Source organism: Abrus precatorius, unplaced genomic scaffold (assembly GCF_003935025.1).
Source record: "Abrus precatorius isolate BTA unplaced genomic scaffold, Abrus_2018 Scaffold4, whole genome shotgun sequence".
NCBI lineage: Eukaryota > Viridiplantae > Streptophyta > Magnoliopsida > Fabales > Fabaceae > Abrus > Abrus precatorius.
Window position 1 is genome coordinate 1,820,744 of NW_020874384.1, and position 24,898 is coordinate 1,845,641.

Below are 24,898 nucleotides of genomic sequence, written 5' to 3' on the forward strand. Positions count from 1 at the left end.
AAGTTGGGTGGTGAACCCTCTCACTCCTCAATTTATATAATAATCTCTCTCACTTCACTCAACTCATACAAAACAAAGAAGTGTAAGAACACAGAAACATAGAAGCAAGTAGGAAATATGCTTATGCAACATATTTGTGTATCAAATTCAACTCCAACATGCCTCATATTTCACAAGCCATGCCTCCGTGGCATTGCTCATCCTTCATTTCAAGCTGGGTCGAGGCCATCGTTCCCAAACCAAAGGAAACAAAAAAGGGTTACGCATAAGTGCAATGGCGATATCAAAGCCGTGGCTGTGACTGAAGCAACAGCAAAATCAGTGAAAGTAAAAGCCACAATAACTGTTCAACCAACCGTTGGTGGGTTTTTCTCAGAACTTGGATTAGAACGAGGACTTGATGATATAAAGGATTTACTTGGTCAATCACTTCTCTTGGAGCTTGTTAGCACCTCTCTTGATCCCAGTAAGCATATAATATAATTGATAACAACTTCATTATTTTACCAAGATTATATATATAATTCATGTATCTATATCAGTTTCTTTATTTTTGTTGAACTTGAACACGTGAAAATACTACATACATACACATGCTCGTTCATGTTCAATCACCAAACTTCATTTAATGGTAGTAATTTGATTCTGTCAACGATGATGTACTTGAATTATGTCGACCACCCAACTTTTAAGAGTAACATATTTAAACTTTTAGTTTTCGCCTCAAATTGTTTTTTGTTTGAGATAAGCATTATAAAAAAGGAAAGCATTTTTTTTCCTTCTTACAATGTTTTTCATTTTTTTGCTTGAGAATAATCTTCACTTAATAATGAAGTCATCCATTTTCACTGTTATATTCTTACAAGTTTGCATCGTTAATTAATACTAAAGTCGCTCAGTAGCTCAATATTGTTTATTTTATTGAGTCTGTAATTTTTGGACAACGAAGTTTCATGCCTGGGTTGGTTGAAAGACGAGTACTTCCAAAGGAAGGGTGAGTAAACAGTTAGAGAGAAGAAAATACAGATATAAAATATATAAGTTTTTAGACCGTTTAAATTAAAAGAATTAAGAAAAATAAAAGTATGAAACAATTTTTTTTGCTTATTTTATTCAGTTAAATAGAAAAATAATGAAAATGTGATATATAAAATGACTTTTAATTATCCTTATAACATTTCAAAATAAAACTAAGTGCAAGTATTTTAATCGGTTTAACAAAGAAATATGTGAGACTCACTACTTTTCTTCTTTCTCTTCTCTCCATCTTTCCAAGCAAAAGGATGTCTTTGGAAGGTTTATTTTCAATTTTGCTCAATTTTTTTTTCTCTGCTACCTCTTGCATTTCAAATATTACATTAAAATTTACATATGAAAATATATTTATACTTTTTTAAAAAAATATGCACCAAAAAAATTGAAATTGAATTATATACATTAGTTTTGTCTTCTTGAGTAGATTCAATTAATTTTACTCGTATCTGTCAGACTGTAAAAGGTGACTTTCAACTATTGAAAGTATCATACAATAAAAGTTAACATTAGATTTACTTTTATACCTTTTTGACTTAAAAATAAAGATACATTTTTAACATTTATTCTAATAGATTCCGTATAGAACTTACCTTCAAAACGAAAATCTTGTGCAGTAGTGAGGCAAATTCTTTTGCGAAAATTGAAAAACGTACAATTTGTGCTGAAAAGCGTAATATTGTTTTCTTTTGCTTGTTTTGTGAAAAAGAGACGGGGTTAGAAAAAGAAACTATAAAAAATCATGTCCACAAAACGCATCAATCACCAAGAGAGGTAAAATATGAGGCAGAATTTGAAGTGCCAGAAAATTTTGGAGAGATTGGGGCAATTTTGGTGGAGAATGAGCATCACAGGGAAATGTTCATAAAGGACGTTGTCCTCGATGGCTTCCTGACTGGTCCCGTTAACTTCGCTTGCGAATCCTGGGTTCACTCAAAATATGATAACCCTGTGAAGAGGGTATTTTTCTCCAACAAGGTATCGTCACCAACTCAGATCTTCTATAGTTGATTCGTAATTAATTTAAATGAAAACAAGAATCGAATGAAGTTGATATTGCTTGGAAGCAGTCATACTTGCCATGGAAGACACCAGAAGGAGTGAAGAGGTTAAGAGAAGAGGAACTGGAACAATTACGGGGCAATGGACAAGGTGAACGCAAGAGCTTTGAGCGAATATACGATTACGATGTGTACAATGACCTTGGAGATCCTGATAGCAACATTGATCACAAGAGACCCGTTCTTGGTGGCACCCAAAATCCATACCCTAGGCGCTGCAGAACAGGGAGACCTCGCTGCGAATCTGGTACTTCTGCCTTCGCATCTCTTTCGATACGGTTATTTAATTATAGGAAATCTAAATATTCTTACACTAAACCTTTCATCCGATGTAAGAAGATCATTTTTCGTAATATATATATATATATATATATATATATATATATATATATATATATATATATATATATAAATGAATTATTAATTCCATAAAAATGAACTATTAATCCCATAAAAATGTATAAAATGTCCTATTGCAATTACTTTATATATTTTATAACTAGTAATAATATATATTTTTAAATATATTCTTTTATACACTTTATTCTTTTAAAAATTAACAATAAAAGTTAATTAATTATAAAAAATATTTTTTTAAAACTTATTGTCTTATCTTCTATATATTATCATTCTATTACCATTAATTCTTAAAACATGTATATCTTAATAATTTAGTTCGTCTCTCTCTCCATAAAAAGAAATAAACTTTTTTTTTTTCAATTAAGAAGTGTTGTTTATCTAAGTAACAATAATTACAAGCATACTTTATTTTGAAAATTGAGGTAAGCAATTAGCCTGTGATGAGTTTTGCTTTTCGGTTGATTTTATGTAATTAAAAAAAATCTATTAAAAATATTTATTATATTAAAACTATGTAATAATTTTTAAAAGAGTTTATTGCTTAGAATTATTTAAAATCAGTTTTAAAAGTTGATGTCAACATTTCTATACGCTATATTTTTTCACTTCGATCTTAGAATAATCATCGTAGTTGAAAAAGTTTATAATCTTAATTTGTCAAAATCAAACTCATTTCCGAATCACTCTTTTGAAGAAAGATTTTATAAAAAGGAAAAAATCCTATTTATTTGTGTTTTAAAAAATACATTAAGCAATTAAAATGTAAAAGACACGGGTGAAAGTAGCTGAATTTTTTTTTTGTAAGAATGTATACTTCTAGTTTCATATTAATATTTTAAAAATATTTGTTAGTAAATAAAAAAATCTAAATACAGAAAGAAACGAACCATTCTCTCTCATAAATATTTAAATTAATTTAAATAATTTTAATTTTTATTGTAATATTTTTTATAATAAAAAATTTATTTTTATGTTTTAACAATTTTTACTCTATATTAATATTTTAAAAAAATTAAAAAAATCTCCCTTTCCTTTTCCTCTCCACTTCCTTCTAAAATAGATTTTTTCTTTTGCAAAACCGTAAGAAAATCCCCTCCCCCCATGACATGCAATCGAAAGAAGTATCTCTTCCATTTGTTTTTGTTTTTACTCTATTTTCATGGCATTTAAACAACCTAATATAGAAACAAAAATGACACTTCATTTTGAGGTGTTAAAAAATGTGTACGATTGAGAAAAAATAAAAAATAATAAAAGAAAAAATATGATAAATTATGTCTTAAAAATAATAAAAAGGAAAGAATAAAAATTAAATTTAAAAGAAACTAAATAAAAATATATAAATGAATTAATTTTGAGTTTAAGTTTATTATTTTCAATACAAAATTTTATATATTTTAATAATTGTAATCTTTACTAGAAGTTTCCGAACTTTTTATTAGAAAATTACATACTGATGAAACTCGAATTATAAGATGTATTTCAGAAAATATTTTATATAAATAGTTACAAATTTATAGAATTAGTATATTATTACGTTAATATATTTATGTTACCTTATTTTAAAATGTAAATATTATATTAAATGAATATGTAATTTTAAAATTATTAAAACTAAAGATACTACTATACATCAACTTATTAAAATTTTAAAAAAGTAGAAATTAAATACAATGAATCATCAAAATAGATGGATCGACAGTCAGTGAGAGAGTGACACAACGTAAAAAAATAATAATAACGTAAGATTAAGAATTAAAAAATATATATTAATTTTAATAATATTTCATTGATAAAAAATAAATATTCAATTTTAAAATATAGAATTATAATGATAATAATACTAATAATAATATACAAAAAAATTAATAATAACATAATTTTATGAGTTTTATTTAAATAAATATAGTTATATGATCATTCATAAAATATAATTTAAAATTTATATGAAAGAATTTAAAAGTTGTTGACTTCAGGGTGACTTACGATGAAAGAATTTTGTATGATTCAGGACCACATAGTCCCGATCAATAAAAAAGTATTTCGTATATATTTTTTTAAAAAATTGACTAATGTCTCTGTTAAGATGCATAATTTGAAGTCTAATTAAAGAATTTGGAATGGATGAACAGATCCGTCGTCGGAGAAAAGAAGTAACAACGTGTACGTGCCTAGGGATGAATGCTTCTCAGAAGTAAAGCAGCTAACGTTTTCGACCAAGACCTTATACTCGGCGTTGCATGCGTTGATTCCAACGTTACAAACAGCCATCGTAGACAGAAATCTTGGATTTCCTGTATTCCGAGCCATTGATGATCTTTTTGATGAAGGACTCAGCTTGCCTCCTCTCAAAGCCAAAGGCCTTCTCAGGAATTTGTTGCCAAGGCTCATCAAGTTTATCAAAGATACCGAGGATGAGATTCTCCGTTTTGATCCTCCCGCAACAATGGATAGTAAGAAATTAACTGCCAAATACCAAATAAATTAAGTCAAAATAATTAGCTGAATAGTAAATTAATATCATTCATTCCCTACTCATTTGTTACTAATCAAATGTGATTTCCATTAATTTGGCAGAGGACAGGTTCTTTTGGTTAAGGGACGAAGAATTTGGAAGACAGACTCTTGCGGGTCTTAACCCATGTTGCATCGAATTGGTCACGGTACATGCACTTATTTACTAGCCCAGGATGTCACTCTCTTTTCTTCTCTCTAATGAACAGAGAATTACTAGCCTCTAAATCAATCTTTATAACAATAATAATTAGCTAAATGAAAATGGGTCATGTAGGAATGGCCGTTGAAAAGCAAACTTGACCCCAATGTTTATGGCCCATCGGAATCTGCAATCACCACCGAAATAGTTGAACGGGAAATCAGAGGATTCTTTACAGTTGAAGAGGTAGGTTTTATTCTTATACTGTTCTAACATTACATTTCCAGTACAAATAATATTATTGGAGCCCAGCTGCTAGCACTTTCATACTCACACATACCTTAAGTAATAAGTATCTTTGTAGTAAGTATTGATTTTGTATAAAATCTGAAACGTGCTGAGAAGAAAAACGTATGTTGATAACTATTAATTCCATAAGTCTGATGCAGCAATATCATTAATGGGATAATTTCTTTTTTCTCTCTCTAAAATAAATATTAATAATATTTTCTTACTTATATATAATAGCATTTCTCTAAACTAATTATTTCTAACATAAGCAAGTAATTAAATGTGTTTTCATTCTTAACAAACAAATTATAACATAATCTTAACACAAGATATAATTCAAGGGTGGAGATATACAGCATTTTTTCACTTCGAATGTTCTTTTATCCGATTTTTCACAGTGCACTTTTTGGCTAAATCAATTAATCTACCTGAAATGATGGAACTTGAGCAATACAGGCCATAAAACAGAAGAAATTGTTCATACTAGACTACTACGATTTGTTGATGCCATTGGTAAAAGACGTTAGACAACTTGAAGGCACAACACTATATGGATCAAGGGCATTGTTCTTCCTAACCCACGACGGCACATTGAGGCCGCTGGCTATTGAGTTAACTCGGCCACCTATGGACGGAAAGCCACAATGGAAGGAAGTCTTCACCCCTAGCTGGCACTCAACCGGTGTTTGGCTTTGGAGGCTTGCCAAAATTCATGTCCTTGCCCACGACTCTGGCTACCACCAACTTGTTAGTCACTGGTATGAAATTAACAATTAATTAACCTAATAATAAATTAATAATACCTTTTTTCACTTTTAAGATTAACGTTGGATGTTCCTGGAATATTCATGCACGGTGGTTGGGACAATAATAATAATAAGGGACTTATCTATAAATTAAGTGAAGGGTGAAAAATGAATAAATTTTAGTGTGTATGAATAATTTTAAAATTTTTTATTTTCTTATGATTTCTCTTAATGATTAAATGGTGAAACTATTTAAAAAATATATTTTAAAATAACTTATACGTGTACTTCTAATTTGATCTATTAAGTAAGATGTGATTATTAAGAGAATATAAGATCTTTTTAAATATTTTATAATTAGTTTATAAACATATAACTTACAACTTTTTTTAGTATAATTTATAAAAATGATATTTTTTTTTGTATTTTTAGTATACTTATATAAAAAAAATTATTAAATAAACAGTTATCTAAGATGTATATCAAAGTGCATCTAACTAGAGAGATATATATCAAAGCTACAATGTATATAAGTAGCTTTTGAGGAGTTAACTGAGTAACGCATTTCACTTTTCTCCAGGCTAAGAACTCACTGTGCAACGGAACCTTACATCATTGCAACAAACAGGCAACTGAGTGCAATGCATCCAATCTACAGGCTATTGCATCCACATTTCAGGTACACAATGGAGATCAACGCTCTTGCTCGTGAGGCACTAATAAACGCAAACGGAGTAATAGAGAGTGGCTTCACTCCAGGGAAGCTTTCAATCCTCCTAAGTTCAATTGCCTACGACAAACACTGGCAATTCAACTTGCAATCCCTTCCCGCTGATCTCATCAACAGAGGAATGGCTGTGGAAGACCCAAATGCCCCTCATGGCCTAAAACTAACCATAGAAGACTACCCTTATGCCAACGATGGCCTCATCCTTTGGGATAGCCTCAAAGGATGGTTCACTGAATATGTGAACCATTACTACCCAGATTCTAGTCACATTGAGTCAGATAAAGAACTCCAAGCTTGGTGGGAAGAGATTATAACTGTAGGACATGGTGACAAAAAAGATGAACCTTGGTGGCCTAATTTGAAAACCAAAGAAGACCTTATTGAGATAGTTACCACTATTGCATGGACAACTTCAGGGCACCATGCAGCTGTGAATTTTGGACAATTTTCTTTTGCTGGCTATTTCCCTAACAGGCCCACAATTGCAAGAAACAAGATGCCTATAGAGGACCCTTCGGACCCAGAATGGGAACTGTTTTTGCAAAAACCGGAAGTGACTATGCTCAAGTGCTTCCCCTCTCAAATTCAAGCCACTACTGTGATGACAGTGTTGGACATATTGTCGAATCATTCACCTGATGAAGAGTATCTTGGAGAAACTGTGGAGCCAGCTTGGGAGGAGGATCCGATTATTAAAGCTGCGTTTGAAAAGTTTAAGGGAAAGTTGTTAGAACTTGAAGGGGTGATTGATGAGAGGAATGCTGATAGGCGTAGGAGGAACCGAAATGGTGCTGGGGTTGTGCCTTATGAGCTTCTGAAACCAGTTTCTGAGCCTGGAGTCACGGGAAAGGGTGTTCCTTATAGCATCTCTATCTGAACTATATATATATAATGTGAATGTGAGTGTGTACCATAATCATCTCAAATTCACAAATTCAATAACATGCATATGCGTCTACAACAAATAAAATACAATGCATGGTTTGCCCAAATCCTTTCCAGTTTCCAAGTTGATTCATCTCTTGCTAGTTCCTGCTAGCCTCCTTGTAGAGGTGAATTAATAATTATTTATGAATCTAAATTATCTTAAGTATTTTAACAAATAATCCACTTAAGCTTAAAATCTCACTCTATCGTAAAGTTGAATGGAGTTTACATTCAAAATATCAATATGATATATTAGGGCACATGTTAAAAAAAAAACCAAAATTTTAAAAAAGTGGTCAGGCCAAATATATATATATATGTATGTTTGTGTATGTGTGTGTGACATTAAAAAATAAATTCAAGAAAAAGAGTGAAGCACAAATTTAAGTAATGAAAAAAATAAGATTCAAAATAAAAGTTAAAACTTAAAAAAAAAATGCAAGTTAGGGAGAGTATAAAAAGAGTGTCATGAATGCAAATTGCCTATCTCTCCTAGTCTTGGATTAGAAAATTCCTTGCAACTAGGGTTGATTTGGATAAATTTTTAAACTTAAAAAAAAAATTATTTTATGATGATAAAGAGGATTAGTGATACCTGAAATATTTTTTCATTATGTTTTTTATACAACGTTTCTGTTTGCAAGTAATTTAAATATTTAATTATTCTAATTTAAATAAATTTAATTTAAACACATTGATAATGTAAAAAAAATTCACTATTACTTAATTATGGATGATCATATCAATAAAAGTTATTAATTTTTGTAATAATTAATATAAATATTGTATGCATAATATACCTTTTGTCACTCATGTTTGTTTGTTTAGATTTTTGTAGAGCAAAACAATTTTTCTGTTCTGTGGTGTGAATTATAAACATTTGTCATTTCCTACAAATCATATGCAGAGAAACGCAATTCAAGATGAATGTGACAATTGATGGATAGAATGGGGGTGATGGAATCAAGAAAATAAAGGAAAAAAATATTAAATAATGAATTTTTTAGTCACAAAATAAAATATTACATTTTTTTAATAGGGTGAAGAACAATAAATTAACCGCGAAGATATGGAAAATAAATGTCTTGGAGTTGAATTTTTGGAGAAGAGTACGACGGTTGCATGAGAAGTGTCCGGTTAAATTTGGATAAAAGTAATTAACAGTCTTCCAGGTCTACACGCCAAGTACTTTAAATAAATTTATAGAAGAAAAAATAATATAATAAATAAATAATTTTGTATAAATCAAAAATAATTTATTTTCTTAAATTTTAGAAATAAATAAATAAGATACATTTTCAACGAATTAAGAAATATAAGTTATTTTTGACGTGTAAAAATAGTTTTATTCACTTTTATATTAATCTCTTTCTTGAAAAAATATTTATTTATTTATTCTGAAAATTTTACACTGATAAATTAATAGTTGATTATTTAATCATCAAGTCAAATTATTAATAATAATTACTTAATAACTTTATTCTTTTAAACATTGTATTATTATAATTAACACTAACAATTTTTTAAAATTTATATTTAAAAGGTATATGATTAAATTGACAAAGTTTATTTATTTTTTAGAAATATTTCAAAGAGTTGTTAAAAGGAAAAAAAAAGGAAGATTATTTTTTCAAAATAAGATATATTTATATATCATTTAAATTGTGACGTACGTGATCCACGTGAAGAAAAGGACACAACACGAAATACAAACAAACAAGATATTTATAAGTGGTCCAATAACTGAAAGGGATTCCAAATTAAATTTAAGGATATTACATTAAATTATAGTTAAGTTCATTAAATTAAACTCGAGTAGTAATTACTTAGTTTGATAAATAATAAAAAATTAATAAGTTTGCTTATTTAAATAAAGGCTGTAGATAAATAATAAAATGTTCGACGGCTATTACAATAATCAAGTAAGAAAACGAATATTGAATTAATGCTCTTAAGCAAATGATTAATGCAGTTCATTAGTTAGTGAATACGCATATCTAATTTTTAGTATGAGCTTTTTTAATTTATCTTGTAAGGGAAATAACTTTTTTATTTTACGAGATAACTTAACGTAGACTATATATATCCACATACATTAAAAAATGTATTATTATTAATACATGTTTACTTAATAATTACTTAATTTTTTAGAATATTTAATTCGCAACATGATATGATAATAATACAATTTATTGATCTACGGTTTAATTCTTGTCACTCAAGGTCTATTAGAGGGGAGAGTTAGTAAAAGTATAAGTTTTAGGTCTCCTCATTTATAGGGTCTTATTTTCTATTTAAATGGTATAATAATATACATGTGTGCTTAAGAACAAAATTAATCAAGTTTATATTTATTAACTCAATTAAAATATTATATATTAACTATTAATTTTATTCTTTTAAAAAAAATACCAGTTAATTTATAGAAAATGATTAATGTTCGGCTACATATGTTTCTCTTCAAAATAGATTATTCCTTATGTTACTATGCCTATTTCTCTTCAAAAATAAGTGTAAGCCCCTTATCTTCTAAATATATATATATACTTAAAAAAATAAATGTATCATTATATTTTATCTAATTTAAAAATATCATTTTATATAAGTTAGTTCAAATGATAAACAATTCGATATCGCTTAAATAAAATTTTATTTATTATATATAAGTATGCAACTTAAATCAGATTTAGATTAAATCAAATAAAAAAACACAATTTCATTTACTATAAACCTAAATACTTATTAATTCGCTCACTGAAAAGATAAACTTAAAATAATTTAATAAATTATTCTTTTAAAAAAGCATTAATTATAGAGTTCACTTTCAATCTATATAAACATTGAGTTTCCCTGTTATCATCCACGTTTATGCTCCTACTAAATGTCAAATTTCAGCATAAAATAAATGTTTAAAATGCTCTATTTTGTGGCATTAGGCATAAAAGTCAATAGCTGCAGAGTGACTTCAAGACTTATATAACAAATATATAAAAACAAGATTGGTTATTTAGTGTATTTTGGACCATAAAACATAAACAGATCGAAGAGAAAGATGATAAAGCCTCAAGTGTATCAATCACAGCATAACAACCAAACCCTCTTGTTTCTGCAGCGGCCATTACTGCATGCTATTGGTAGTGCTGCTAAAAATTCATCTCTTCCACTATGGTTGGGGAAGACTACACAAAAGTTTAAGCGTCTTGTCCTCAACGTTGAAACTAACTCTACTTCTTCAACCACAACAACAGACACAGATAAGAGTACAGGGAAGAGTACAGTGAAACTAAAAGCCATAATTAAGGTTAAAATAACTGTGGCCGGTTTTTTTTCAAGTTTAAGATTAGACCGAGGAATTGATGATATAAGAGATTTGCTTGGTAAATCTCTTCTCTTGGAGCTTGTTAGTTCGGAACTTGATGCTAGTAAGTATGCATATATACATATTTTCATATATACATGCAACGCACAAAGCATAAGCATGTGCTTATTTATTTGTTTATATATTCTTGACATGATTTGTATCTGTATGTGTTACATATCTGTGTAATGTTTTTCATTTGTTTCCTTTCAGCCTTTTACATATTCGAAGTCCTAACATATCTTCATGAGTGTTCCTCAAAGTCCTACTTTGATTTGTTTTGAATTTAATTTAATTTATGCTTCTTGATTTCTTTTATGATTCCGAATTCTGAACCCCATAACATGAGATTTAATTTCACGATGTGGTTGGAAAATTTACGGAAGATAGTAACAATTTATTTATTAATGAAAATAATTTACACAACTATGAAATCTAAACTTAATTAGGTCCTAAAATTCCTGCTGCCTCATAAAAAAAATATTTGCAGTAAAAATGCCCTAGCTTATCTCTTTAAATTTATTTTTTTGCAACATGAATGTTTGATTTTTCGTACAATAATGCTATTATCACACTCACTTTTTCTTGTATTTTATTTACATAATTTTTTATTACATTATTTATTATCGCATCTGTATTATTTTTCACAAACTTCTTATCTCTCTCACTTACATCCATTCGATACCAGAATGTAAAATTATCATCATTCTTTTTCATATGCATGAAAGACAATGAGGATGAGAGATATACACGTCAAGAAAAAGGTAGCATCTTACCTTCGAAAAGTCGACTTGAAAATGACTTGTACATGGAACTGGCAGAATGAATTTTATGATTGAGTTAGCCGATTAAACTATTAAAATATAGAGTTTTTAATCTAATTTATCTAAACTTATTTTTAATTAATCAAGATTAATTTAATTTTTAAGCATAAAATACGAATTTAAATTAAATTAAAACTTTTGTTTTATTGTTTATATAAAAAATAAACTTTTTAAAAGTGTTTGTTGTAGTATCAGTAAATTTAATAAAATATTTTATATCTTTTTAAATTGACAATTTTTTTTAATATTTTAAAATAAAAAAATATTAATAAATTATTAACTTTATTATTCTATATGTAATTAAATATGACCCGATGGAATTCAAAACTTACACCAAACCGTTAGGGCTTTTTTCTGTCCAACGTTAACCAGACTAGGGTTAGATTCTTCGTTTTGCCAACTCTAGAGTATGCATAGATGGGCCCAAATATGCTTAGTTAATGTGGCAAAGTCGAATCAAACATCATGTCGACCACAAACTCCCTTCAATAGTTACAAATGCATGTGCAAAGGACATGTACCTTTTAGAACTTTTTGTTTTTTTGTTTTTTTTTTCTGTTGCGTTTTGGTCCCTACAATGTAGTTATATTATATATAAACTATTTATGTTCTTTAAAAAATATGATTAATGTGATTTTAATTTTTTATTAATTTTAATCTTTAAGAATTTTTAAAACTAATTTTTATTACACCGTATACTTTTTTTCCCTCTCTTCTTTGTCTTTCTACGTGTAATCAGTTTTTTTTTTTCAACGTTACACACAATTGGTTATATCTACTCAGGCACGTACGTGGGAGTGTATATGTTTTAATAAATTGTAATCAATTGAATAATTGTATATAGAGACGGGATTGGAGAAAGAGACTCTTAAAGCATATGCACACAAAGCAGCACAAAATGAGGAGCGGGGTAAGTATGAAACAGTTTTTGAAGTTCCAAGCGATTTTGGAGAGATTGGTGCAGTTTTGGTTGAGAATGAACATCACAAGGAGATGTTCCTTGAAACCATTCTCCTCGACGGTTTCCCTGAGGGTCCTATTCATTTTGACTGTGCCTCATGGGTTCACTCCAAGTTCGACAATCCCACCAAAAGGGTCTTCTTCACCAACAAGGTACCCACTATACAATAAGTCAATAAAAGTTGCTATGCAATTACGAATACAATTACCATTACTTAATTAGCACCTCTTTAGAACCCTTTGTGTCCAACATGTCACATACCATGAAGTAATTAATTTTATCAACTAAAGATATGATTTTTATAACACCACACCCACCCAGAAATCTGCTAATTTGCACAAATGTGATATTATTGGTATAGTGTTACTTACCGCGGGAGACACCGAATGGTTTAAGAAGATTAAGAGAAGAAGAACTGAGTAATCTGAGAGGGAATGGAGAAGGAGAACGCAAGAGCTTTGAAAGAATATACGATTACGACATATACAACGACATTGGAGATCCTGATAAAAGCCTTGATCTTCAGAGACATCCCTTAGGTGGCAAAGAACGACCTTATCCTAGACGATGTCGAACCGGTCGTCCACACAGTGAAGCAGGTTCTAATTCGTGCTATATTCCCATTATTTTCTAGTGAAACCTTAATAGATACAAGGTTCATTGTCATTCTTATTAATTCATGTATAAAAACAAACTTTAAAGTTGTTATAATCTTGACTACGAATTAAATCTATACTTTATTATCTGAGTTGTATTTTTTTATGTGTAAATATGACAATATGAATAATTAGCGTTTGTTGATACATAGGTTACACACACACAAAAAAAGTGAATAACTAAGAACTGAAGTTTTATATATGATGACTGTGGTGCAGATCCATTGTCTGAAAGACGAAGTAGTAAGTTTTACGTTCCAAGAGATGAGTGCTTCTCAGAGGTGAAGCAGTTAACGTTCTCAACAAAGACATTGCACTCTGTGTTGCTGATATTGCTTCCATCTTTGGGAAAAATTATAAAAGAAAAGGAGCTTCCATTTTCATATTTCCATGACATAGATTCGCTTTTCAGCATTGGACTTGACTTGCCTCCTCAGCATGAAACCGAGAAGGGATTCCTACGAACCATTATGCCCAGACTCGTCAAAAGCATTTCTGGCGAGGGGGGACACGTCCTTCGCTTTGAGACCCCTGAGACTATGAGCAGTCAGATTTCAATTCTTCATTCATTTTGTTCTTCTGTACTTTACTTCCATTTAAATTCAATATGATTCTCAACTGAATTCAATCACCAAAAGTATATATTAAATTCATTATTATATCATTATTTAATATCATTAGAGGGTCCAAATCCATATTTATATAGGTCCTTCCTTGATTATATTGCATAAATCTATGTGTTTTGATTTGCAGGGGATAGATTTTTCTGGTTTAGGGATGAAGAATTTGCTAGACAAACTGTTGCTGGCCTCAACCCATATAGCATACGACTGGTCACAGTATGCATTGTTTTATAAGCATTGATTTGCTTTTTTATATATATATTTTTAGATTTAATATATTTTATCTTTCAAAATATATTTAATTTTAATTTAAATGAAAAATATAAATGCCAAATTCAAACTTCAGTAAGTATTATATCTCGTTAAGGTAATTTACTTTCTTGACAGAAATGGCCATTGAGGAGCAAACTTGACCCTGTTACGTATGGTACAGCAGAATCAGCAATCACCTCAGAAATTATCAATAAAGAGATTGGAGGCGTAATGTCGATAGAAAAGGTGTAAATCATTACTGGGGATTTGAATTATAAAATAGAAATAGAAGGATCGGAAATCATAGACTAGTAGAATAGTAGATATATGATTTTGATATGAAGATGCGTGGTTTTGCAGGCGATTAAAGAAAAAAGGCTGTTCATATTAGACTATCATGACATACTTTTACCGTTTGTTAGCAAAGTACGGAAACTAAAGGGGAGAACACTTTATGGGTCACGAACTTTGTTCTTTCTAAACCCAGAGGGGACACTGAGGCCTCTAGCCATTGAGCTCACTCGACCACCAATTAATGGAAAGCCCCAATGGAAGCAAGTTTTCACACCTTCTTGGCACTCAACCTCTGTTTGGCTCTGGAGGATCGCCAAGGCTCATGTTCTTGCTCATGACTCGGGCTATCACCAACTTGTTAGCCATTGGTATGCAATAATATACCTCAGCAACTACGGTTTAACTTTAAGCTAATGATATTATTTCATCTCCTTTTTATAAGAAATAATTGTAAATATTTGTTATTGTAATTATAAGAAATAGATTTTTTTTATACTTTTGTTTAAAGATTTATATTAATGAAACACTTACCTCTTACCTGTATAAGAGAATATTTTCATTCTGTATAAATCATCAATTTGATCGTTTAATATTTATGGATATTTTTGAAACACAATACAAATTTATGATATAGAATTACTTTTTAATTAGAGTTATATTCATTCTATATTTTCATTGATCTTTGCAAAGAGGGTCCAAATTAACATTAATTTTTTGTCTTGTTTGGTAGGTTAAGAACTCACTGTGTGACAGAGCCCTATGTCATTGCAACCAACAGGCAACTTAGTGTGATGCACCCCGTATACAGATTGCTACATCCTCATTTTCGTTACACAATGGAGATTAATGCTCTAGCACGGGAAGCACTTATTAACGCTGATGGCACAATTGAGAGCTCATTCTCACCAGGAAAGTACTCCATGGCCATTAGTTCTGCTGCCTATGATCTTGAATGGCGGTTTGACACCCAGGCTCTACCTGCAGACCTAATTAGAAGGTACTCTTGGAACACAAACACACAACATAGTAGTGAGAGTGTGAGAACATTTAATCTTAACTATTAAAAAAAAAATAATAGACGGTTAAAATTAACTTCCCCTTTATAGCATTATTTATTAATTAAAATTAGTTTTATTTTAATCAAAATTTATATTTAATATTATTATAAATAAACTATATTTAAGTTTTGTTATTTAATAATAAGTGTAGTGTAGTGAATAACCTTTTATACTTTACAACTTACATGAGTTTGATATATTTTGCTTAACTATTAGGGGAATAGCTGTGGAAGACCCATTTGCTCCACATGGTTTGAGGCTTACCATTAAGGACTATCCTTTTGCAAATGATGGACTACTTCTATGGGATGCTATAAAGCTATGGGTGACTGACTATGTAAACCATTACTACCCTGAACCAAGTCTTGTGGAATTGGATGAAGAGCTGCAAGCATGGTGGACAGAGATTAGAATAGCTGGTCATGCGGACAAAAAAGATGAACCATGGTGGCCAGTTCTAAAAACACCAAAAGACCTTATTGGAATCCTTACTACAATCATATGGATAACTTCTGGTCACCATGCAGCTGTGAACTTTGGACAATATGTTTATGGTGGCTATTTCCCAAATAGGCCTACAATTGCAAGAACTAAGATGCCCTCAGAAGACCCTACAGAAGAAGAGTGGAAAGAGTTCATTGCAAAACCTGAAAGAGCACTTCTAAAGTGCTTTCCTTCACAACTTCAAGCAACTAGAGTCATGGCTGTGTTGGATATACTGTCAACTCATTCACCAGATGAAGAATACATAGGGGAAAAGATGGAACCATCATGGGCTGAAGACCCTGTCATAAAGGCTGCCTTTGATAGATTTAGAGAAAGACTGAACAAACTAGAAGCACTGATTGATGAGAGGAATGAAAATACAAATTTAAAGAACAGAAATGGTGCTGGCATTGTCCCTTATGAGCTTTTGAAGCCTTTCTCAAAGCCAGGTGTGACTGGAATGGGGGTTCCTTGTAGTATATCTATTTAAATTGACAAACAAATATTATCTGTGAGCCTAATGTTATTTTTTAAGACACATTTTATAGACTAAAGTGATATGGGTTTTAAATTAAAGATAAGATGGACATGTAGTCACATAAGCTGGAAATCCAACTAGAACATTCATAAACAAATTGACTAATGTTTCTTGAGGAAATTCTTGAACCAATAAGAATATTTCTATCGATATATTTTTGTTCTTTGTAATCCAAGAATATTAGAAGACTAAACTTAACTAATTTTCAAAAATAACCTTATAGGAAGAGGTTTGCCTAAACTTTATACAAATTATTCTGGTATTATTTTTATTCAATGTGAGACATCATTAATTCTATACCACATTACTGTTTTTTCAACAATGTCCAGAAGTAAATCATCCTTTCACATTTAAACCATCCCTAATATAAACAGGAAACAAAAACACAACACCATGGAAAATTTAATACAATTGTAACACACATACAGTACAAATAATTTAAGAACACAAATTTAAAATTAAAGTTTCTCTTGATTAGTGACCATGTTTTCCATCATATCAATTATCGGGGGATCATCACTCAATAAGTTCATTATTTCTGAAGAAAATTCCTAAACCAATGAGCAGAGAGCTTTTGGTGTCTTGTCAAATTATCTTGGTAATCGACGAAGTTAATTCCAAAACGCAAGGTGTAGCCAGCACTCCATTCAAAGTTGTCCAAAAGTGACCATGCAAAATATCCCTGTACATTCACCCCATCCCTTCGCACAAAAGCCAACAAATAACAATAGAATTAAAATGCATAAAATTAAAATATGAAATATTAAAGAGAGGGTGTTACTCACTTGATTGCAATTGAAATATAATAAAGATGGCGATAGAAGTAATCAATTCTATAAGTATCCATGAGGGCCTCTTCAAGTGATAGTGTTGGATCATTGAACTCGTCCATACCTATAATTTAATTAAAATACGAAAAAAGAAAGTTTATTAGACAGTTGATTTGATTTAGAGGAAAAGAACAAATGCACACAAATACAGTGAATATATATAAATTAGCTCACCTTAGATTATTATCATATATTTTATGTTAAAAAGTAGTGTAAATGGCAAATAAAAAGAACATAATTAAAGTATTACCATTTTCTGTTATGTAAATTGCAGGATTGTTATACTTCATCTTTGTGTACAACAATAATTCTCGAAGTCCCCTTGGATAAACATATAGCCAAGACGAAGCAGCCTATATAAAAAATGGTGTTTCATTGTTTTTCTTCAAATAAATAAATCATAAAATCGAAGCATCTGAATTGAGATATAGCTGTTAATGAGAGTCTTGCATACCCTTGGTCCAATGGGTGTCCCATTACGTTCAGCTGTCATAAGTCATAGAAATTTGTTTTCATCAAAGACTATTTTATTTTTTAAAATACAAAATCAAAGGCATTATCAGAGATTAATTTTCTATCAATGCATTAAGGCATTACAATTTAATTAGTTAGTGCACATTGATTTTCTGTAACTCTTCATTTCTTGGTCATAAATCATGTTGTCCCTGTTTTGCTTTCCCCTTAATTTTACCATTAAGAAAAAAAAGGGTACATAATGTATACTTCATTAAGATTTGTTATCGAGATGTGCTTACTTGTAAAATTAACACGAGTATCTTGGTAATAGTTAGGACTGCTTGTGTTATTAATTGGATTGGGTATATTGGCAGCATAATTAGTGGTGTAGTAATTTAGTCCAATAAAATCAAACGAGCCAATAAGTAGCTTGGCTTGCTCTTTAGTGAAGTTTGGTAATTTGCTTCCCAGTAAAGACTTCATGGTTTTTGGATAGTTTCCTGTGGTTAGTGGTTCCATAAACCTGAAATCAAATCAATTAAGATCATCACACCAACACAAACATATAGAGATAATAAACTAGTACTAGCCTTTACCATCCAAACATGAAATCAAGAGCTCGTTGGGCAGCTTGACGATCTAATGTATCATTTGAAAATGGTATGAACCAGTGACAATTTAATGAGATGCCTATGAAACCATCTTGTGATGCCTGCTCACATTCAAAGTTATAATGTTTTGGATATTCATAATGAAAAACAGAACAAGATGTGTACAACTAACAAATTTGATCATGAGTAGGAAAAATTGAAGGTATATGGTTCTCATGTATTGTACCTGATAATTTGTTTTATAAATCTTGACAGCAGCTGCATGAGCAAGTAGTTGGTAGTGTGAGGTCAGGTAGGGCTCTGAGCCCATACTAAAACTCCATGGCTCATTTAAAGTAATCCAATGTTTCACTCTATCTCCAAATTCCTTGAAGCATAGCTCTGCATAATCTTGGAAATCATTGCTGCACATAGAAAATGTGTGTTCAACACTAATGAAACTTCAATTTATATAAGTAGGCATTGGTTTCAGTGGCAGCTCAAGAGCTTTTAGAGCCTAAAGCAAATTTAAAAATGAGGCTTTTTTTTATTAATAAAATAATTTATTATTATTAATTGAGAATTATAGTTAATTAAATATTATTTGTAATATCAATAAAAAATTAATAATTAAATTAAATATTTGAATTAAAAACATTTTTAAAATTAATTTTTTTTAATTTTTAAAAGTATATTAAAACTAAAAATAAATAAATTTGGGGGACCTAAAGTCCTTGCCTTACTTGCCTGGGCTTTAGCAAGGACTTTAGGCCGCCCTTGTTTATACTTAATTGTTAACACTATAGTTAGCTTGGATGAAAATTTGTGTTGTGTAACTTACATAATATGAGGGTTTAAGAAGCCACCATACTCGTCTTTTAAGGCTTGTGGAAGATCCCAATGGAAAAGCGTCACAAATGGGAGAAGACCTAGATTAATGTCATTCCCATCAATATATTATGATCATTAACATCATGAATATACGATGATATATGAATAAAGATTGGCTTATATTTTACCATTAGCCAGTAGCTCGTTGATGAGGTTGTTGTAATATTTGATTCCTTCTTGGTTTATACCCCCGCTTATTTTTCCTTCTGCAAATTTATCAGAATGGTTAATTAAATAAAAGATTCAATTAGCTAAAACTTGTAAGGATGAAACTAAATCGAACATTTACTTACTTGGCAATATCCTTGACCAAGAGATGGAGAATCTGTAAGCATCTGTATTCATATACTTCATGATCCCAACATCTTCCTATTAACATGTTGACATGTAAGATGGTTAACATATTCGATGAAAGATAGTGAACAAAAAAGTATGATCTCCACGAAGGTATTCACATCATGACCTTTTATTCTCCTATGTAAATTATATCACATAAAAGTAAGAGTACTAATGCTATGTTGTTCAGAGTAATTCTTGCATGAGATTGTGCTTATTAGACACAATCAATTAAAAATTCAACAAATTATAGCAAGGACTTTGTCATCTTTATAGTTATTACTTTGATGTGTATTAAATATTTTGTTGACTGTGCCTAATAGACACTGTATTCATATCAGAATTGCCCTACTGTTTAAATCATGTCATCAATTTGGATTTAACAAACGACTTTTGGTTATACTCATTGATCTCACTCTCCATTATCAATAACCAATCTTGCTAAAGCAGTAAAGTAAAAGTTTATGAATGACAGTACCATATATCTAACACATGATAAAAGACACGTGTGATGATTTATTAATGGGATATTATGTCTCTAACATGCTCCTTAGCACGGAAACTCTTGAATACTTTTGTTCAGTAGAAGTTGAAGAATGTCAATCATTATATGAATCACTTATATTGATAATCAGCTCTCCACACAGTTAATTTCATGAACAGAAATTAAACCAAAGTAACCTATATACAAATATTAGAATGATATAAAATTTACAGGATAGAGAGAGTGCTGAACAAATTTCAATATCGATTTGGATCATACCTTATAGCGATGATACTGATCAACAGCTACATCTCCATTGCTCCTATCGGATATTATTTCTGTTTGCAATTACACCAATTACTACATGAAAAACATGTACTATGACCACTGCCATTACCCACTGGAAGCGGAATTACGATTATCAAATCAATATATTGATTGATGCTTCAGTTTCCACTCTGGATATTTTTCAATTAATTTTTTATTTTCACTTACTACACTAAGGCACAATACACATCTCTGAGTTGCTGGACCAAATCAATGTAGCCACAACTACAAAAAGTTTTTATGTTGTCAACATAATTATTAAAAAAAAAACAGATAAATCAAACATCATTTATCATTCTTCCAAATCATTCGCACCAATTTGAGACAGTATACTTAGTAGTTGTTTGGGAAGCTTTAATATTTTTGAAATAAAATATATAAATTGACTTACTCATTTATCATTATAAAGAATATATATATATATAAGTTTTTAATTTAAAATTAAAAAATATGTCAATCTCCTCTCTTCTCCTCCAAAATCTCTCCCCCAAATGTACCTTTAAAGAAAGTGTGTATAAATAAAAATACCTGGATGTTTATGAGTTAAGGTATCCCATATACTTGGTCCTCTGCCACCTTGATTTGCAGCACCTTCATACTACATCATCAACACAAAAATAATTATACCATACATATTTAACTCCTATAAGCCTGACCTTAGAATGATAATGTCAATAATGAAAATGTGAATCACAAGATCTCTCTCCTTCACCTACACATATACATACACATTAATACGCACCTGGTAGGAAGAGGAGGCAGTTCCAAAGATGAAACCTGGCGGAAAGCTGGTGCGATTTAGAGAAGAAACATCAAGAACAGGAGCAACAGCTTCAGTGATTGTAAAGGAGGTGCAAATGACAAGAGTGAAGAAGACAGCAAAGTGGAAGAGATATAGGTAGCCAATGAATGCCATAGCCATATATGTTATGTATAACTATGATTCTGCTTAATTATAAATCATGTGCATAAGAAAACTACAACCACAACATGAGGAGAGAATACTATATATATATATAGAAAGAAATAAGAGAGATGTTGACAATTGGAGTGGCTTGCATGACTTGGGTACCATGCCTTGGCAGTATTTGAGTGATCTCGAATCTTGATGAAATGCTTTACTTGTTTATTTGGAAAATGACATTCATATCATTGTTACAAGCTAACCAATATTTTAAAACAACATGAAGTTAAACTGATCCGAGTAAAGCATCTTTTCAGTTTAATTATATTTTCAAAACTTGATGTTATATTAACATAGCAAACATAAAATTTTGTTAGTTATATCTAACTGAACAAAATTTTGAAAGCGTAACTTAACTCATTGATGTGAAAACGGTTCATAAAAAGTATTAATGCTAATATATACATGTGTACTGTTAAAACATCATAAAGAAGTTTTAGTGCAAAATAAATGTACGAGCCAAACTCCATATGCTGGTGGAACTCATGCTCCACTTCAAAAGTTGGGGTTGGCAAAAGTGTCTTATTAATTGCAGCTTAATGTTTGGAGAATAAACGTAATGTGATATTGTGAGTTTAAATTCAGGTTTTCCAAGAAGAAACAGATAATTCCTTTCCTAGTCAAGAAAATCACATTCATCGGGTAAAATAAAAGTTATATAAAATTAAGTGTATATATACTTAGTTTTATATAAATTTTGTTAACACCAGTTTTTAAATTAATTTAAATATCTAAAAATGGTAAAAAAATTATTTACAAATTACTATTGTATAAAAACATACAAATATGTATTAACATTTTTTATTAACTTATTTTTAAAAATAATTTTTTTATAACATCATGGACAATTTAAAAAACTATTTATTTAAAATAAGAAACAAAGTATAAATTAGTTTTGCGACAAATTTTTAAATGTATAATGAAGTTATATATAATAAATTTTTATTAAAAACGATAGGTATGAACATATTAAATTATATTTTATGTTGCATGTGTTAATAAAAAATGATTTTGTAAATTTAAAAATACAAAACACAGACTGGCAGTGGGTAGCAGAGAAAGTGAAGTCTTGGATATTACTATTCTATAAATCTGATAAAGATTTGATACATTGAAAATTCAACGCACATTAAAAAAAAATAAAAAATCATTCGTACTAGCATGAGGCCATCACTCATAATTAATTGATTTCATCGAAGAAAAGGAGCTGCTTTACTAAACCCGAAAGAGGATCTGAATCCTATGCAGTTCTAGCAGGAACTGCGTCGTCCCGCAGTGCTTTAAGTAAATTTAATAAAAAGTGATTTGGTTTAAGTTAAAATAATTTATTTAAATAAATTTAGTAAAAAAGTAAATTTTTGTTTAAACTAAAAAAATTATTTAAGTTAAAATTATAAAAAAATTTAAAATTTTATCTTTTTATTTTTTAAATTACACAAAATTTGAGAAACATTTATTTCTCACCAATGACTACTTAATTATTAATGATTACTTTTACATATTTTATACTACTAAATATTGTCAATATATTGTCTAGTATGCTATTTGTGCTAAAAATTAGTGAGATAAAACTATTTAAAATTAAGTTAAATTGTTGAGAATGGTAATAAAAATTATAGAAATGATAACTTTCAGAAATTAGTTGAAAAATAGTTACATTATTACATGTTTTAAAACACATAAGTTTTTGTATTATGACTATAAAGTGTGTCTACATGATCTTGCACAAATATTTTTAAATGTATTATCTAGTGTGCTAAATATTAGTCAGGTAGAACAATTTAGAATTAAGTTAAATTGTTGAGAATGATGATAAAGATTATAAGAATGATAACTTCAGTTGAGAAATAGTTGTAATATTCCATGTTTAGAAACACTTAAGTTTTTTATGTATGATCATAAAGTATGAACACATAATCTTGCACAAATATTTTACAACTTTTATGTAGTTTAAAGAGGAAGAAGATGAAGTTTTAAAATTTTTTGTAATTTTGGCTTAAGCGAATTTTTTGGTTTAAGCAAAAATTACTTTTTTTTTATTAAATTCGATTAAGTGAATTTTTTTAGCTTAAATGAAAATCTGCAGGGTGTAGTTTTTGCCAAAACTGCAAAGGATTTGAATCCACCCGAAATAAGAGAATCATCATGTTACAAGCCCACTTAAGATCTAGTAACGAGTCTATTTGCAGAAAGAGTTGATGTTCAGGTTTATTGTTAAAACTAATTTTTTTTGGATTTCATTTCTTGTTTACTTATTGTAGAAAATGTTTAAGGGCTTGTTAAAGAGAATCCTTTAATCCTATGCCCTTAATTTTTGTGAAGAAAAAACTAACCCTTTCTTCATTTTCTCAATCCTTTATATATTCAAACTTACATAAAAAATAAAATAACTGCTTAAAATCTATCTCCTTACTAATAGCACACACTGTAATATTAATTCAAACATATAACTGACACAATTATAATTAAACAACTAATTAATATATAATAAATTCTAATCTTATTTGTTGTGCTTCTTGTAAGTGACGAGGACTGAAGATTACCGTTGCTACTTGTCCGTAACATTACTCCCCTTCTCCAAAGACTGCTTGTCCGCAAGCAGGAAGGATGGATAACGCTGCTGCATCTGATGGACATCCTCCCAAGAAGCATCAGCAGGTGAAAGACCCTCCCAATGAATAAGCACTTGATCAAGTCCTTTATAGAATCGACGATCTAACACTGCTTGAGGACTTCCCCTTGATGAACCAAAGGCAGGGAAGAGGATATTTCATCATTGTTGTTGCCATAATATTTCTTGAGACAAGAAACATAGAAAACAGAGTGAATTTTGGCGTCAGTAGGCAAGTCCAATTTATAAGCAACAGAACCAATGCAGGCAGCCACTCGATAAGGCCCATAGAACTTAGGAGATAATTTCCTATTGCTTCGAAGCTGTAAAGCAATTTGACGATAAGGCTGGAGTTTTAATAACACCAAATCACCCACTTGAAATTGGACATCATGATGAGAAGCATCATACACAGATTTCTTATGTGCTTGTGCTTGCTACAGGTGATCCTTCAAGTCATGCAAAACCATGTCCCTATCTTTAAGAGCCACATCCACAGCTTCCAAACAAGATGAACCAGGACAATAAGCAAGTAATTTTGGAGGAGGTTTGCCAT

The 24,898-nt window shown here is 30.0% G+C and overlaps 3 protein-coding genes across 6 annotated transcripts; 2 read left to right on the forward strand and 1 right to left on the reverse strand.

The window, feature by feature from the left end:
- Window positions 1-60: 60 nt before the first annotated feature.
- On the forward strand, window positions 61-7,971 carry LOC113864832 (linoleate 13S-lipoxygenase 2-1, chloroplastic-like). 2 transcript variants are annotated; one of them, XM_027498998.1, is made up of 8 exons: window positions 61-466; window positions 1,742-2,010; window positions 2,103-2,340; window positions 4,586-4,906; window positions 5,031-5,116; window positions 5,245-5,355; window positions 5,857-6,158; window positions 6,727-7,971. In XM_027498998.1, exons 1-8 carry the CDS (start codon window positions 118-120, stop codon window positions 7,751-7,753), a joined length of 2,703 nt encoding a protein of 900 aa, XP_027354799.1. In that variant the 5' UTR covers window positions 61-117; the 3' UTR covers window positions 7,754-7,971. The 2 variants fall into 2 exon arrangements, with proteins under 2 accessions (XP_027354799.1, XP_027354800.1); XM_027498999.1 differs by having other exon boundaries at window positions 97-466; window positions 1,760-2,010.
- A 2,836-nt stretch (window positions 7,972-10,807) lies between these two features.
- On the forward strand, window positions 10,808-17,001 carry LOC113864504 (linoleate 13S-lipoxygenase 2-1, chloroplastic-like). Of its 3 annotated transcripts, none has more exons than XM_027498296.1 (9): window positions 10,808-11,225; window positions 12,830-13,098; window positions 13,308-13,545; window positions 13,822-14,148; window positions 14,356-14,441; window positions 14,613-14,723; window positions 14,838-15,139; window positions 15,502-15,768; window positions 16,046-16,864. In XM_027498296.1, exons 1-9 carry the CDS (start codon window positions 10,856-10,858, stop codon window positions 16,803-16,805), a joined length of 2,730 nt encoding a protein of 909 aa, XP_027354097.1. In that variant the 5' UTR covers window positions 10,808-10,855; the 3' UTR covers window positions 16,806-16,864. The 3 variants fall into 3 exon arrangements, with proteins under 3 accessions (XP_027354097.1, XP_027354098.1, XP_027354099.1); XM_027498297.1 differs by having other exon boundaries at window positions 10,825-11,225; window positions 14,356-14,435; window positions 16,046-17,001; XM_027498298.1 differs by having other exon boundaries at window positions 10,825-11,225; window positions 12,848-13,098; window positions 16,046-17,001.
- Window positions 17,002-17,272: 271 nt separating this feature from the next.
- Window positions 17,273-21,797, reverse strand: LOC113865542 (beta-glucosidase 12-like). Its single transcript, XM_027500178.1, has 13 exons — window positions 21,510-21,797; window positions 21,296-21,365; window positions 20,720-20,778; window positions 19,914-19,989; window positions 19,749-19,826; window positions 19,571-19,658; window positions 18,977-19,154; window positions 18,736-18,851; window positions 18,439-18,662; window positions 18,138-18,169; window positions 17,934-18,036; window positions 17,639-17,747; window positions 17,273-17,554 (listed from the first exon to the last, which is right to left on the reverse strand). Exons 1-13 carry the CDS (start codon window positions 21,687-21,689, stop codon window positions 17,386-17,388), a joined length of 1,482 nt encoding a protein of 493 aa, XP_027355979.1. The 5' UTR covers window positions 21,690-21,797; the 3' UTR covers window positions 17,273-17,385.
- Window positions 21,798-24,898: the final 3,101 nt, after the last annotated feature.

Excerpts from the sequence above, each read along its gene's own strand:
- LOC113864504 (XM_027498296.1), top strand. The coding sequence starts at position 10,856 with ATGATAAAGCCTCAAGTGTATCAATCACAGCATAACAACCAAACCCTC. Across the intron at positions 11,226-12,829 it reads TAGTTCGGAACTTGATGCTA|AGACGGGATTGGAGAAAGAG; the intron begins GTAAGTATGCAT and ends AATTGTATATAG. Across the intron at positions 15,769-16,045 it reads CCTGCAGACCTAATTAGAAG|GGGAATAGCTGTGGAAGACC; the intron begins GTACTCTTGGAA and ends CTTAACTATTAG.
- LOC113864832 (XM_027498998.1), top strand. The coding sequence starts at position 118 with ATGCTTATGCAACATATTTGTGTATCAAATTCAACTCCAACATGCCTC. Across the intron at positions 2,011-2,102 it reads GGGTATTTTTCTCCAACAAG|TCATACTTGCCATGGAAGAC; the intron begins GTATCGTCACCA and ends GCTTGGAAGCAG. Across the intron at positions 6,159-6,726 it reads CACCAACTTGTTAGTCACTG|GCTAAGAACTCACTGTGCAA; the intron begins GTATGAAATTAA and ends ACTTTTCTCCAG.
- LOC113865542 (XM_027500178.1), bottom strand. The coding sequence starts at position 21,689 with ATGGCTATGGCATTCATTGGCTACCTATATCTCTTCCACTTTGCTGTC. Across the intron at positions 20,779-21,295 it reads CTTAACTCATAAACATCCAG|AAATAATATCCGATAGGAGC; the intron begins GTATTTTTATTT and ends AATTGCAAACAG. Across the intron at positions 18,170-18,438 it reads TACTCGTGTTAATTTTACAA|CTGAACGTAATGGGACACCC; the intron begins GTAAGCACATCT and ends GACTTATGACAG.